The following is a 16416-nucleotide window of genomic DNA, read 5'->3' as shown; positions in this document are numbered from 1 at the left end:
ACACTAAATTGTCCCTTGATTGGAAAAAAAATAATTGGGTACTCTAAATTTATTTTAAAAATAGAGAAAAGAGAAACTGCCAGCAACGTGAAAGAGTTCCAGTTTGTCATCTGCCAGTAATCCTCAAAATGCAGCAGGTTGTTGAGCTTACACTTCTAGACTAATGGGTCACATACTGAATGGGGGTCAAACTGTGAAATATAGCAGTGAATCATGCCCATTAATGCTTGCTAACCTGGTCATTGCCATCATTCTTTTATTTCACAGCAGTCATTGCCCTGAAATTTCCCCTGCCATTTCATCACGAATATGACATAAGGGCGGCAATCTTGCTATTTTTGAGGAAATTCACTGCAATTGTCCAAAGATGTGCAGGTTAAGTGGATTGACCATGATCAATGGGCGGGGTTGCAGGGATAGGGTGGGGGTGTGGGCCTGGTTAGACTACTCTTTCGGAGGGTCGGTGAAGACTCAATGAGCCGAACGACCTCCTTCCGCACTGTAGGGATTCCATGAAACCAAATTGATGTACAGAGAAATATTGCTATACTTAAATCTCCTTGACCATTTGTGCCACCCTGAGAGATGTCCATCAAATCCCAGTGCTGCTCGTTTAATTCCTCTGAACAAAAATCAGCATTGAGTGATGAAAGGTGGTTATTCCTGCCATGTGCTGCCTTGCAACTTCAGATGGCATGGGTATTGTTACACAGGCTGCTTGAATTAGCTTGCTTTCTGTCATGCCTAGAGCCATTTGAATGGGGCAGCTGGTGATACGGATGATGCTTCTCCCTTCTGTTATCCCTTTGAATCCCTTTGAAGCTAAGAGCCCCTTCAGCATGGACAGGGATCAATGTGGTGCAGCAAGGGCAGTCACTCAAAACAGAGCTTACATGGCTGGGCATTCTGGTGCTTTGTGCTGGAACACTGCATTGCATCCCTGAGCTGAAGAAAATGAATGAGTCAGTAAGATGATGAAGGATCCTCAAGTTAAGCTTGGGGAAGTCCTTCTGACCTCATCCTCTGACAGTCCTTCAGGCCCAGAATCTTCAGGGTCCTCTCCTCATGCTTCCCAAGTGCTTCGCTCAGCATCAACTTATTGAAGTGTATGACATGTAAAATGAAGGAATCTTGTATTGATAGGATACTTCATATTTGTTGCATTTAAAGGGCTACAAAGCAATCACATTGGCCCTGAAATTCAATAGGGATTATACTATTGTTATCCCAATGGAAACCCTGTCAGACTGCTAAACCCAGCCATTTGCACTGTTTCTTTGGTGCTTCTGCCAGAGTTCATTGTGGAAATTCAGGGTCATTGTTGTGGCAGTAAGGCAGAATACCATGATGAAAGATGGCATTTGACAAGGACATGAGGTGCATTCTTTCTGTAATATTTCCCTAAACATACAATAAAGGGTTGTTAACAACTTATAAAGCAAAATGTGACAGTGCTGTCCTGAGATCAGCAACTTCCTTCCTCACTTGTTCCGAAATTAAGTACACAGGTGAGACAGAATTTAAGGATGGCCAGCAGCCATTTAAAAGTTACTGGCACCCGATTACCCAAGCCCTTGACTCTTCTAATATGTCGTACACTGTGTCAGGAGTGGCACAATGTTATGCCAAAAATCTAATCTTGCATTGTAGTGTAAGATTACCACTCTGCACAGCCAGTCCAGGCAGCAGTGTGGCATTTTCTGTGTTTTTTTCCCCTGTTTTTCTTATTACTAATATCTTACAAAATTAATTTCAAGTTAAACCTGATAATTTTTCACAGTACCCTTTATTTTGTTTTCATATCCAGCTGTCGCCATTTCTGTGCAGACAGTCGAGCTCTTAAGTGACATGAATTTCTTTCCTTTTCCACCCCGCCCCCAGATGTTTTTGCTGCCAGCTCGAATACCTCATTCTCCTCAGCGACAGGCAAACACGGTGGGGCTGGTTTTTGAGAGGATGAGGCTGAAGACAGAGCTTGATGCACTCCGGTAAATCAGATGCTGCAGGAGTCAATGTCCATGGATCCTCTATTTAAAACATTGATAGTGAATGCGAAAGTTGTGTGAAATAGTGAGCCACTTGGATTTTGATGACAATCCAACATCGCCATGAACATTTTTATTGGCAACCTATTTACTTCCAAATGTGTTAAGCTGACTTCAATGTTTTAAATTCCCGTATTGGGTTTGAATTTGTGATTTCTGTATTATTACTCTAGGTCTCTCGGGTTACAAGTTTAATAGGATAACTACTGTGCTACCATAGCTTTTTCTGTCCCTTCTCAGCTAGGTAAAACCTTCTCCACCGCATAACCTCAATAAATTTAATGGTACTATTGGGGTTGGAACTAATAGAATAGCAGAGGTTCAGGGGGAAATAAGATTAACATAGAGAAGGGGGGGGGGGGGGCACATAGGCTCAGAGTAATCCAGTGGAAGAGGTCTCAATAAAAAGAGTAGAGTACAAGAGATTGAAGAGGGTCAATAAAGAAGGCTTGAGCAGAAGGAAACAGGGAAAGGAGCTCCCTTCCAAAGGGAAAAAACCCAGAGCTGAAGTCAACAAGGAATTCATGAGTAATACCATGCTCAATAAGAAATAAGAGTGTGACTCACGCTCCTTCTAATGGCTAGTTAAAGAGTTGCAGAATAGTGCCTAGTCCAAACTCATGCACAAAAAAAACTGGAAAGTAGGTTAAAATAATTCAGAGTAATGTCAGGAATGTAGGAATTTCAGATATATTGTATTATAAGTATTTGGTGAAGTAAGGTTTCAAAGCCTGGGTTAGAATGTGTTTGACTGCTGAAGTCATGTTTAAAAAATAATCTTGGTTTGAAAGACAAGAAAGCTTTTCGGAGCCAGAGGCACAATGTAAAAAGCTTGGGCTACTGCAATTTTGTTTTGATTAAGGAGATTTCCAGGGAGTTGATTCGTTTTCAGCTTGGTGAGATGATGGCATTGCTGGGTGGAGCTAAGGCATCAGACATTTATGCGAAATCATTTTCAGCTCAGTTCTGTTCTGGGTGATGCTGAGACCGCAAGTCAGGTTTTTGCTCTCTGCAATTTAGTTAAAAATAGATTCATAGTCTTTAAAGCAGTGCAGACCTGTCTGAGGACAAGGTGGAGCTGAAACAAGCCAGTTGAACCAGCTTTTGAAGATATACAGCCGGAATTTCTGACAGGAGTCCGATCTTCTCCATAAAGCAGTGTCAAAAGATCTCTTTCTCAAAGAATATCTCTGTGCCATTGGTATTTAAGTTAGATGAAGAGCTGAGATGGTTTATTGTTTAAGAAAGAATAAAGATAGCTATTAAGGGTATTGTATTCACTGTATTGAGTAGTATTGTTTAAGGGGTAATTATAAGCTATTTTCAAGTGTGATATGAAATATTTTAATACTGTGTTAGTAATAAAGTTTGTTTCAATATACCATATCCTTATTTCCTTGTGCAATCACTCCTGGAGTCAGGTCGCCTTCCGCACTGTCTTCTAAAAATAAAATACGATATTCTGTCCAGTATCCAGGCCACTGTTGGGGTCTGGTCTGTGGTCGTAATAGTAATATTTTGCGAAGCGTTCATATATTTTCAAAGCAGGCTGTTCTATAGCTTTGAGTATTAATTGAGTATTCCACTTAGATTGTGACAGTATACCTTTAAGATTGTTAGGTTGGACTGTTACCTTTCTTGTGACACACAATGATATTTCTCTAAAAGGCGCAACTGCTGCTAGATCAATACTTAGTTCTTTCGACAGATATTTTATCGGTGATTCTACTGATGTGCTGTTTGAAAAATGGTTCTACTGTGAAGACCTGGGCACCCAGCTTGGGCCCATAATAAAAGAGTAAGAGTTCTTTCATTACTTTTGCAAAATAAGTTGAAAAAGCATTCACTTGTCATTTGCAACATGGTTCTTGATCTCTGTTTTGTGAACCGTAGTTCAGAATTCTTATTGCTGGATGTAGAAAAAAAACTTGAAGCCAATGTCAAAGGTTTTGTTCGTCCCCATTTTCTTTGAAATATTTATTCTGCAGTTTTGTTTACTCACTCCCCACCCGGAAACATTGAATTCTTGATGGAGTTCTATTGCACGGGTGCTGTGTGCTCTCCAGTGCCTTGTACACGTTACTCATTTATCAGCTCAGACATTGAAGGCAAAATGTTACACGGCTCTACTGCTGACTAGAATTCTTGGGAGTTCTGCAGCATGTGACTCACCCGCCTCCTGATTCCTCAAATCTTGTCCAACTACCTACTAGGCGCAATTCAGGTGCGAGGTAGAATAGTCTGTACTTGCCTGGAGGAGCGAAGCTCCAGTAACACTCAGGCCAAAGCAGCCCACTTGATCAGAATCACAGAATACTAAAGTGCAGAAGAGGCCCTCAGCCCATCGAGTCTGCAACGACGCATGGAAGGCCCTGAGCTAGCCACCTAACCCCACTTGTCAGCACTTACAGAATACGACAGTGCAGAAGAGAATACTACAGTACACATCAACCACATTAATCATTTACCCTCTCCAACACCAGTATCCTGTGGCTATAGTGTGTTCTATCAAAACAAAGCAGTGGAAAAAAACTTGTCAAGGCTCCTTTGACAGCGCCTCTCAAACTTCCACAGATGCATGGAATGCATTCCCCTCTAAGTCATGCACCATCCTGTCTTGGAAATATATCGCTGATTCTTCAGCCCCCCCCTTAATCAAAGTCCTGAAACTGCCTACTCAACAGCACTTTGGTTGCAACTTTACCACGTCAGTTAAATAAGGTGGCATACCTCCATCTTAGAAGGGCAATGAAGGAAGGGCAATACATTCTGACCTTTCCAGCATCACCCTCAGCCTATGACTACATTAAAAAAATGTTTTTAATAGACACACACAACTTCTAAGGGTGCCCTTGCACTACAAATTTAACATTAGCGGAGGCTGTTTCAACTTCACACCAACACTCCGGAGAATAAATTGTGCTCCCGACAAATACTGGAGAGTTGATCAGATAGTACAACAATGTAATGCACTAAGCTTTGGCCCTGTAATTGCATCTGGCCCTAAAGTTGAAGCTTGTTACAGAACTGTTGTGTAATATTTCTCCTTTAGTTTCCAGTTAATAAAAAACTTTAAAACAATGAATAACCTGACAGTGTACATGAAATTTGTAGTTTGAACGCTACCATTAACAGCACAAATACCGTATATACTCGCATATCCTGCGATCTCGCGTATCATGCGACCCCTAAATTTTCGTCCCCAAAACATGATTTTATCATATATCTTATGTATCATGCGAGTCACTTTTTTGAGATACCAGATGACACTAGGCTAGGCTTTCCGCCGTAAACAACCGAATGAGAAACGGCTGTTTTGCTGTTTCTAATCACGATAATAAACAGTTACCTAACACATAACAAGTACCGTAACATATAACAACGATCGAATACATTCTACCCTTAGCCACTATGGAGAAAAGATCTGCGAAGAAATATACTGCCAAATTGAAGCTGCAAGTTGTTGCCGAAGCGGAACAAAGCAACAACGTTAAAGCTGCAAAGCTGTTTGGTGTCGGAGAAAGCTGTGTCTGAAACTGGAGAAAATAAAAAGAAAAATTGAAGGAAACTCCTTCCTATAAATGCGCAAATCGCGGGTCGAAATGTCATTGGCCGCAGTTAGAAGATATAGTATCAAAGTGGGTGTCCGAAAAGCGAGAAAATGGTTATATTATAACACGATCTAAAATAAAACTTTATGCTTTACGAGAAGCAAGAAAAATGGGCATTTGTGTGTTTACTGCAAGTCCCGGATGGTGTACGCGGTTCATGAAAAGACATGACTTTGTGTTAAGAAGAAAAACAAAAATTGCACAGAAACTCCCAAAAGAATTAGAAGAAAAAGTGACTAGTTTTCAAACATTTGTAATCAAACATCGCAAAGCTAACAGCTATAAGTTATCGTGCATTGGAAACATGGATGAGACACCCGTGAATTTTGATATGCCATCAAACTCAACCGTTAATAAAGTCGGCGAGAAAAGTATTTTTATCAAAACTACAGGGCATGAAAAGACACATTTTACGGTTGTACTAACGTGTCTGGCAGATGGGATGAAACTTCCTCCAATGGTTATCTTTAAATGGAAATTAATGCCCAAACTAAAACTTCCAAATGGTATCATTGTCCATGTCCATGAAAAAGGATGGATGAACGATAATGGCTGCAAGATTTGGCTGAAGAGAGTTTGGGAATCAAGAGCAGGTGGTTTACGACGCTCAAAAAGTTGACTTGTGTGGGATATGTTTAGGTCACATCGCGTGGATTCTGTTGTGAAAGCTGTTCGTGAATCGAACACCAATATAGCAATCGTTCCAGCTGGCTTGACTAGCGTCGTTCAGCCACTTGACGTATCCATTAATAAGCCATTTAAAGACAATATAAGAAAGAAATGAAATGACTGGATGATGGAAGGAGAGAAATCATTTACAAAGGGAGGGAATATGAAGGCTCCGGATTTGCCTCTACAGTGTTTGTGGGTAAAAGAAGCATGGGCTGAGATATATGGAGATTTGATTGTTAAAGTATTTTAAAAATGTGGAATAGCAAATGCTTTGGATGGAAGTGAAGATGATGCTTTATTCGAAGATGCAGGAGAAGAGGATGAAAATATTGAAGACCTGGAAGATGATCAGTATGACGACTGCCTCGATGAAGAAGAATGCCAAGCTTTATTTGATGATGACACTGATAACAATGAAAGCGAATTTGAAGGATTTTAGTTTACCTGTAATAGTTTGTTTTAATAGTGTTTTTATTTTATTACATGTTAATTAACCTACATATGTATTCCTGTTTTATATTTCATTATGTCCAAAAATAAATATAATAGTTTCATTAACTACTGGGTACTATTTGACTTACCGTAAATGGATACGGTCTGCTTAACAGCCTAATCTTGGCCAGCACTTCACACCCGCAAATTTTGTATCTCGCGTATCATGCGACCCCCCCAAATTTAGGTTACAATTTAGGTTTTCAAAAGTCGCATGATACGCGAGTATATACGGTAAATACACATCAGTTCTTTGTAAAAAGCTTTGAGATTCAGGGTAAAACAGTCTTGGTCTTAAAACAGATTCGTTCGTCATTGAAGTCTTCCCTATTATGTCTTTGAGTTTTATCTCCATTATCGTTGTTGGTATTGCCCCATGTACAATTGCTTATTTTTCTTTAGAATTTCAAATAATGTTGTTATTGAGTAACAATTTAATTAGAATTACAGAACAGAGACAGGCTATTTGGCCCAACAGGTATGTGGTGATATGCCTATGGGCCATATCATAGTTGGATGGTGTGAGACCTCCAACAAGCAGGTGGCGGTACAGATACACCATACAGGCTCCAGACCAAGGTCATGTGGCCAGGGACCCGGATATAAAGAGAGGCACATTCGTCCATCTTCAGAAGAAGAGGAGAGAGTAATAAGATGTACATGTAATTGGTCAGTGCTAGGAGTAACATTCAGAGGAGTAACAAGACTCCATGACAACGTGCTCTGTATCAGATTGTCATCCTGCCCCATGAGACACAATAAAAGGTCTTGGTTTGGACATATTGAAGTGTTTAGTGAGTTTCTTCATAAAAGTACAAGGGACCAAACACAACAAGGTACTGGTCCTATTTCCACCCTATTTAATCTTGCCTTTTTCAGTAGAATGATACCGAATGTCTCTGATTGCTCCTCCTTCCACAACCATTCAAACCTTCCACCACCGACGAACAGTGGCAGCCTTGTGTACCATCTTCAAGATACAGTGCAGTAACTCACCAAGGTTCCTTAGGCAGCACCTTCCAAACCCACGACCACTACCATCTAGAAGGACAAGAGCAGCAGATACCTGGGAACCCCACCACCTGGAGGATTCCCTCCCAAGTCACTCACCACCCCAACTTGGAAATAGATTGCCATTCCTTCACTGTCACTGGGGCAAAATTCTGGAGCTCTCTCCCTAACAGCATAGTGGATGTACCTACACCTGAAAGACTGCAGCGGTTCAAGAAGGCAACTAATCACCACCTTCTGAAATGCAACTAGGGCTAGAATTAAGTGCTGACCTAACCAGCGACACCCACATTGCGTATATGAATTTTTAAAAAGAGCAGCAGTCAATTCTGCTCAAATGTTCTTTCCTTCATCTTTCAGATTTTTCAGCTCTGAGGAATGTAAAACTGGGAAACCAAATCCAGGTACAGAAAGTATCGATATCATTAAATCTTGTGCTGCCGACAATAATTAGCTTAGAATGTTATTTTCATTTGAATTTTTTGGTGGAGATTTAGTGGCGTTAAGGGAGAGCCTGCCCAATTTTTATACTTAGCAGGTAAAGATGTGGAACGAAGCTCCTTGTACTCTTGTCAGAATGTTACAGGTGATATTTTAAGTGATAGAACATAGAACAGTACAGCACAGAACAGGCCCTTCGGCCCTCGATGTTGTGCCGAGCAATGATCACCCTACTCAAACCCACGTATCCACCCTATACCCGTAACCCAACAACCCCCCTCCCCTTAACCTTACTTTTTAAGGACACTACGGGCAATTTATCATGGCCAATCCACCTAACCCGCACATCTTTGGACTGTGGGAGGAAACCGGAGCACCCGGAGGAAACCCACGCACACACAGAGAGGACGTGCAGACTCCGCACAGACAGTGACCCAGCTGGGAATCGAACCTGGGACCCTGGAGCTGTGAAGCATTTGTGCTAACCACCATGCTACCGTGCTGCCCTGATATTTAACTGTTGCCTGGGATATTAGGATGAACAATATTAACTGCTATTTTATGTCTGCTCCATTCATAGACAAGCTGCAAAAACAAATTCCATTTTGTTTAAATACTGTCAGTACTGTTATGGAACCATTTTCACTGCAACACTGGCTTTGCCAGCACAGCCAGGATATTAAAATGAAGAGAATCATTGACATGTTTGGTGATCAATTTGAGACTAAGGTAAAAGAAGGAGTTTTTTAATAATAATAATCTTTATTATTGTCACAAGTAGACTTACATTAACACTGCAATGAAGTTACTGTGAAAATCCCCTCGTCACCACACTCCGGCGCCTGTTTGGGTACACTAAGGGAGAATTCAGAATGTCCAATTCACGTAACAAGCACATCTTTCGGGACTTGTGGGAGGAAACTGGAGCACCCGGACGAAACCCATGCAGATACGGGGAGAACGTTCAGACTCTGGACAAACAGTGACCCAAGCCGGGAATCGAATCTGGGACCCTAGCACTATGAAGCAACAGCACTAACCACTGTGCTACTGTGCTGCTCAGTTTCATTCTGTTGTAAAATTTGTTGATCTAGTTTCCAATAATCACTAGCATCCTCGACGAAGGGAACATATTTGTCTTTGGAATTGAAAGTAATAGTGTTATTTATTGATATTGTATTCAGACATGTTTGTTAATTATGAAATGTCTGCTTGTGTTGTCCTGACAGACGGTACTATATGCCGCTGGAGAGAGTGAGGGGAACGAGAGTGTCGACACCTGGATATGGCAGCTGGTGAGATTCTTTCATATTTATCCTGTAAGACTTTTGCTGACATTCTTAAGCACAAACCAAATCTAGCTTTCATTCTGCCATATGTTTTTAATACAAGGTTTAATTTTTCCTCATCCTTGACAGACAGAGTTACTGCAGCTTAAAAGTATCTATCTGTGTCCAGATGCCAGTGATGCAAACAGTTCAAAAATTGCTGGCACCATTTTGCCCAGTCTGAACAATGTTGGCATTGTTTAGAGGCTTCGACTTTCTTCAGCTAAGGCTAAATTTTCCATCACATGTGCAGGCCCAGTACAGAGCAGAAGGAAGAGAAATTAGGCAAGCAGACGCTTTAGGCATATTTTTACCCAATTCCTTAAACCTACAATTTTCCATCTTAAATCATTTCGCGTGCTCCAGTGCACCTTTCATTTCAACTCCTCAATGAAAACCTAGAATGTTCACATGAATCCGGCTCCACTTGTCAAGTTTTCGCCTTGAAATTCTGTTTTTGCCTTCTGAGCACATTTTGAATGGGGAGGAAGAAAGCTCTGTGTGCATTGGAGCAGTTTTCTCTTCAATGTTTGCAGTGAACTTTTCACACTAGTTGTATTTCCAAAATCATGACCAGTATAGGCTTGGAGGGCCGCAGGGCCTATTGCTGTTCTGTATTGTTCTTTGTTAACGTCCCAAATTAATTAATCCATTATTCCCCAATAAGTCATCTGAAAGGATCTGTCACCCATTATGCACTGGTGACCTGCGATGCATGGCTCATATCTGGATGAGTACAATGAAATGATATGTGAATAATTGCTATTCCTCATCCAATGTGCATTTCACATCACATGTTCCATAGCAACAAAAGGACTGGGGGTTGTAAATGACTCGTGGGAGGTGAGGAATTAAAGGAACAGCTCAAAGATGTTCCAATCAGTGTTCATGACAAAGATGGTAGAGAGGCTGAGGGAAACCGTATGATCAAGGGGGCGGCTATGTAGTTGGGCAGAAGAGTTTAAATAGAGAGCCAGATTGAGGGATGACAGGAGGAGAGAGAAGGGCTGAGATGGAGATTGGGACCACTGAGGATTGGGAGTTGTTTTGTGCAGAAACAAGAGATTCTGGTGAGGTTTGGGAGCTAGTAAACAATATAGACTTAGATTTAAAGGAGAGAAGAGGCGGTGGAATAATATTGGTGCTTGAAGGAGGAAAAGATGCTGGAAGAGAAACCAGAGCGTGACATGATGATGCGTGTCACTCTACCAATGTAATAGTTTACGTGGTGGTAGGAAATGTAAACTAATGAATAAAATTGCAATAAGAAAATATGCTTACTTGTGTCATGAAAATGTCCCTCTGCCGGCGTGCCGGCAACATCCACTCTGATATTATAACTGCAGTATAACTGTGGGCTGTAATTTTAAATTTGACCATCTGAGGGCCCTCTTGTCCTTCTACAGACTCAAGAAATATTAGATAGCCTGCTTTTTCAAGCAACTAAAGTTCCGTGAATTGGAGTGATTCATGCAGTTCCAAATCATGAGACTCTATTTTGTATACAGTTGATTTATTTAACAGAGATTCGATTAGGAAACCACAATTTCACTCACTCACAAGTGTGCCATGGTCTTGGCAATATGTGCCACCTGGGTATTCAATATATAGGGCAGATCGCAACCAAGTACGATCCCAAACTCTCTATAAAGACATTGCTTCTATGTGTCCTCTTTCTCAGGAGGGTGCATCTGTTGTGTTGATGGATGGCAAAAATACCAATCTGACTGCAGGAGACAGCCTTCTCATCCCATTGAAAACAAAGTAAGTGTATACTCTGAAGACAACTGACTCAATAATGTCGTTAGATTCACATGACCACCACCTCTCCATTGAGCTGCTACTGGTTCTAATCCTGCACCTCCCTGTTTACACGATCAGACTGTGACTTTATATTCCTACAGTAATACTGCTACAACAGAGGTGATTTGATTGTAACATGATGCGGAGAGGATGCTTCCTCTTGTGGGGAAATCTAGGAGTTACTGTTTAAAAATAAAAGGTCACCCATTTAAAATGGAGATGAGGTGAAAGCTGCTCTCAGAAGGTTGTGAGTATTTGGAACTCTTCTTGAAAAGACTGTAGAAGCAGAGTCTTTGTATATTTTTAAGGCAGAGGGATAGATTCTTGGTAAGCAAGGGGATGGTTGGTTATTGGGGATAGGCAAGATGAAGATTTAGGGTTATTGTCAGATCAGCCACGATCTTATGAAATGATGTAGCGGGATCGAGGGGCTGAACGGCCTACTGCTCCCTGCTCACATGTTCACGTGAACGCAAATGGTCAATGTCAGCAGGTCATTCTGTTGTAGTGTTTTTTTTAATTTAGAGTACCCAATTCATTTTTTCCAATTAAGGGGCAATTTAGTGTGGCCAATTCACCTAGCCTGCACATCTTTCGGCTGTGGGGGCAAAACCCATGCAAACACGGAGAGAATGTGCAAACTCCACACGGACAGTGACCCAGAGCTGTCCCAAACCTGGGACCTCGGTGTCGTGAGGCAGCAGGGGTAATCCAGTGCGCTACTGTGCTGCCCCCCATTCTGTTGTAGTTAGGGGCAACACAACTGAAGCCAATCCAATTCTTGGCCGCAGGCCATATTTTCTTGCTGGGTGCAATGAATAGCGAATAGGGAGTGGAAGCCCTGACTCGTTATTCCTCTTGCCCACTTGATAGCTCAAAGGTGTTAAGATTATTGCAGCACTCAAACATCATCTGGACTAAGTTCCATTAACTCGATATGGAGCAGAAATCAAATGCTGCAACTATCTTCTGTACGTTTGTGGATTATAAGGTGTAAACACTTCGAATGAAATTTTTTAAGTTCAAAATTTTTAGGGCGGAATTCTCCGCTCCCAGGAAAAATCGGGAGGGCCGTCGTGAACTCAGCCGAGTTTCACGACAGCCTCAGAGGGCGCTCTTCGCCCCATATTCTCCCCTCCTGGCAGGGCTAGGAGCGGCGCTCCGTAAATCTCGGCCGCGGGGGTGTTGCGCCGAGAATGACGCGGCCGGCGCGTCTAATGACATCAGCCGCGCATGGGCAGGTTGGCCGGCTCCAACCCGCGCATGCGCGGCTGACGTCATGAAGCTGACGGCACGAACCCGCGCATGCACGGTGGCCGTCTTTCCCCTCAGCCGCCCCGCAAGACGTGGCGGCTTGATCTTGCGGGGCGGTGGAGGGGAAATAGTGCGTCCGATTTGGACGCCGGCCCGACGATCGGTGGGCATCGATCGCGGGCCTGTCCCCTCCTGAGCACAGTCGTGGTGCTCTTAACTTTCTAGGCCACCTACAATCCCCAAACGGGCTTCTCACTCCCGTTTCACGACGGCAGCGACCAGGTGTGTTTGCCGCCGTCGTGAAACGGCCGCGAACGGTAGGCCGCTCGGCCCATCCGGGTCGGAGAATCGCGTTTGCCGTGAAAAACGGCGAGCGCCGATTCTTCCGAGCGGGGGGTGGAGAATCGCAAGGGGGGCGTAAATTTTGTCGGGGGGCCCTCTCGCGATTCTCCCACGCCGCGTGGGGAGCGGAGAATCGCGCCTTTAATCTCCGACACTAGGGTCCTCCGTTCTACTTGACTTAACAAGGTACAAACAACTAGTATATATGACTGAAGCACAATTTATTATGCAACATTGTACATGTACTTAATCAAAGCCATGAAGGAAAGATGGATGCCTTTCATCCCTCAGGTTCCTAGAATTCCTTGGGCATTTCCAGCTCAGTCTTTAAAATGATATTGAACTGTGTCCAAAGTAGTCATACCCCAGATGCGATGATAACACTGTCAACAAATATTCCAATTTTCCAACTTTTATCCGCTCCTCGCATTGTTTCAGAATCACTTATTGGAACTTGTTCAAATTCACTGCTCCCCCATCCCCTGTAACTAGTCATGTAGACTAAAGGCAAGTGATCATCCCTTCTTTCCCTTAGCCTGCAGAGTTTATATCTCATTATGAAGTAACACATTTCCTTCAGATACAGAACAGTTACAAAGTCACATCTCCTTCAACATATTTTAACCCAAGCCCCCGCCAACAGGCACTAAAGCCATTAAGAACAAATGTTAAAAACACTTACTATCACAATGTCAAAACAGAAAGATGTTATATCCTATAAATATAGTTATCAATTAAATCGATGCATGGGTTTTGTTTAAAGATAAAATCCTCCAAAGTTCAAACTACTTTTCAACATGCTTTCAAAGTTGATAAATAAAACACCTAATTGTATTGGGAACAATTGAGACAACACACAGTTGCTCAAAAACAAGACCTTCGACAACGTAAAGTCATAAAACAATTAAAAGCAGTTTCTGAAGGGCGGCCGTGGCGCAGTGGTTAGCACTGCAACTATGGCGCTGAGGTCTCAGATTCGCATACCGGCCCTGGGTCACTGTTCGTGTAGAGTTTGCATGGGTTTCGCCCCCACAACACAAAGATGTGCAGGTTAGGTGGATTGGCCATGCTAAATTGCCCCTTAATTGGGAAAAAAATTATAATCGGGCACTTTAAAGTTAATAAATAAATAAATTTCTGACAAACAGCAACTGCAAAATCCTATTGACTGCCCATCGTCTCATTAGCTGAAATTCAAACAGAACCATTAAATTTAAAACGTGGTTAAAGAATAAAATACGTTGCTGTTACGTACCAACAACAAACCCTATAAATTAGTAGATTTATCAAAATCGTACACTGCTCCCCATGTCCCAGAAATAAAACAATCTTACATATTGCTACTAAAATAAAGAATGCATATCCATCAAACTTAAGTTTACTATCCTTTCTTTACACAAGATATGTTTGGAAAAGAGCTGAAGGAACTATTGCACTTTACGTCGTACAGGATCCGACACTGAAGAAATCCTATGTTAAATAACAATCCTAAAGGCACAGCCTCATCTTCATCTATTTCACTTAATTCTATGTGCCGTAGTTGGAATAATTTGAAGTGGATCCTCAGTGTTTGTCATCAATGAAAATTTTGGACGCGGAGTCAATCACATGTTAAAATACTGATAATCTTCAGATGTTCAAAATCATGAATATATAACATAGGAGAGAAAGCAATAAGACTCTCCATTGATCATATGAGATGAATCTGAAGAATCTTTCAGTGAAACGAGCTCAATCAATTTGCACCAAAATGTGATGTATTGATCCAGTGATTTCCGGGTAACTATTTTTGATGTAATAATATAATAGTTGATAGTCAGTCGATGTGGGTTGAATTATGTACCAATTATTACTTTTGATGTAACAATATAGTTGATAATCAATTATGTGTGTTGAATTATGTGCCAATTATTGTTTTTGATGCAACAATATAGTTGATAATCAGTCGATGTGGGTTGAATTATGTGCCAATTATTGTTTTTGATGTAATAATATAATAGTTGATAATCAGTCTAGTCAGTGTGGGTTGCATCATGCTCCAACAGTGCATTGGAAAATAAAGCTTCAAATAAACACATTATTATTGCAATACTTGATCTTCCTTGCAAACGGAGGGTCAAGACTTTAGCTGATGTGGGTTTGGACTGCAGGAAAGGCAAATGTTCATGTTAAAGTCTGTTATTTTTATAAGTCACTTGTTTTTATGTTATTTGGATTTACCTAGCAAAATATATTGGAATTTTGGGAACCCGACTGAGGATCTGGTAGGTCCAAAACTGAAGCAATTCCGCGTCAGGAGAGCATACTTACAGCACGCCATTTAAATAGGCAGTTTCCATTATAAATGTGCACATAGAAATTTAGAATGGAAAAGGTTGTCATGAAAGTGTGACATAAACATAACAATAGCAATAAGTTTTTATATCTAATGCCCATATGTGTCATTTTTTAAAATAGAAAAGAAAATCTAGCTCCTTTCATACCTGCAGGAATTCCCAAAGTGCTTATTTGACGTATGGTCATTGTTGTTATATGAGCAAACATGGCAGCAAATTGGTGTACAGCAAGGTCCCAAAATAGCAATGAAATAATGACCAATCACCTATAATTCTTTTGCTGTTGGATGTGAGAGTTATTTTGGCCAGGACCCTGTGGGAAATCCCTACTCCAATAATCACTATGTTAACTTTCATGTTCAACTAACCTGACAGACTGGTCCTCAGTTTCATATCTCACCCTACTCATACAGGCACCAGCACAATCCATCTGGGAGGAAGGAGTGAATGAATCGGAAGGGCTGTTACTAGGTTAAGCACGGAACATTAATGAGCATGGTTATCTGGGAGTGGAAGGGTGAAAGATTCTTGTGCCTGCTGGGAAGCTGAGGAAAGGAATGCTGCCCTTACAAAAGAAACGGTTATGAAATACCAATACTGGGAGGCAATGGAAATGGTTTCCAATGCTTATGGTTGACTTGATGGACAAATGGAAGGAATATCGGCCAGAATGCCGTCACCCCAAAAGAAGCCAGCCGCAACTCAATAATAATAATCGCTTATTGTCACAAGTAGGCTTCAATGAAGTTACTGTCAAAAATGACCTAGTCGCCACATTCCGGCTCCTGTTTGGGGAGGCCGGTATGGGAATTGAACCCACGCTGCTGGCATTGTTCTGCATTACAAGCCAGCTGATAAGCCCACTGTGCTAAACCAGCATTTAAGACTGGGACTTCTGCTCCTCAATGAGAGGAGGTTCTCACTCTCATCTGCTGCAGGCCAATCTGATTGGCTGGCAGCTCCAGCAGTGCCAGAGCTCAGTAGTGGCCGCTGCCGGGACTGCATAAAGGAACAAAGTGGGTGGCTGGTCCAGAAAGTCGAGGCCCAGGGTTTTAGGACAGGGAGGTATTTTGGAGCTCGG

The 16416-nt window shown here is 41.8% G+C and overlaps 1 protein-coding gene across 2 annotated transcripts in view; it reads left to right on the top strand.

Annotated features, from left to right (window-relative positions):
* The window catches only part of haao (3-hydroxyanthranilate 3,4-dioxygenase), a 41513-nt gene extending 26425 nt beyond the window's left edge, over positions 1 to 15088 (top strand). The window contains exons 4-10 of one of the 2 annotated variants that reach the window (XM_038812868.1): positions 1882 to 1988; positions 3754 to 3843; positions 8192 to 8235; positions 8853 to 9001; positions 9502 to 9567; positions 11282 to 11364; positions 14401 to 15088. In XM_038812868.1, the coding sequence (XP_038668796.1) occupies positions 1882 to 1988; positions 3754 to 3843; positions 8192 to 8235; positions 8853 to 9001; positions 9502 to 9567; positions 11282 to 11364; positions 14401 to 14482 (621 nt within the window). In that variant the 3' untranslated portion in view covers positions 14483 to 15088. The remainder of the gene's footprint in view (positions 1 to 1881; positions 1989 to 3753; positions 3844 to 8191; positions 8236 to 8852; positions 9002 to 9501; positions 9568 to 11281; positions 11365 to 14400) is intronic. The other variant, XM_038812869.1, reaches the window with a different exon arrangement.
* The last annotated feature ends 1328 nt before the right edge of the window (positions 15089 to 16416 follow it).

The sequence above is a fragment of the Scyliorhinus canicula genome, chromosome 1 (assembly GCF_902713615.1).
Source record: "Scyliorhinus canicula chromosome 1, sScyCan1.1, whole genome shotgun sequence".
Lineage (NCBI taxonomy): Eukaryota > Metazoa > Chordata > Chondrichthyes > Carcharhiniformes > Scyliorhinidae > Scyliorhinus > Scyliorhinus canicula.
The sequence above is the reverse complement of the archived record's forward strand: the minus strand, read 5'-3'. Positions and strand labels throughout refer to the sequence as shown.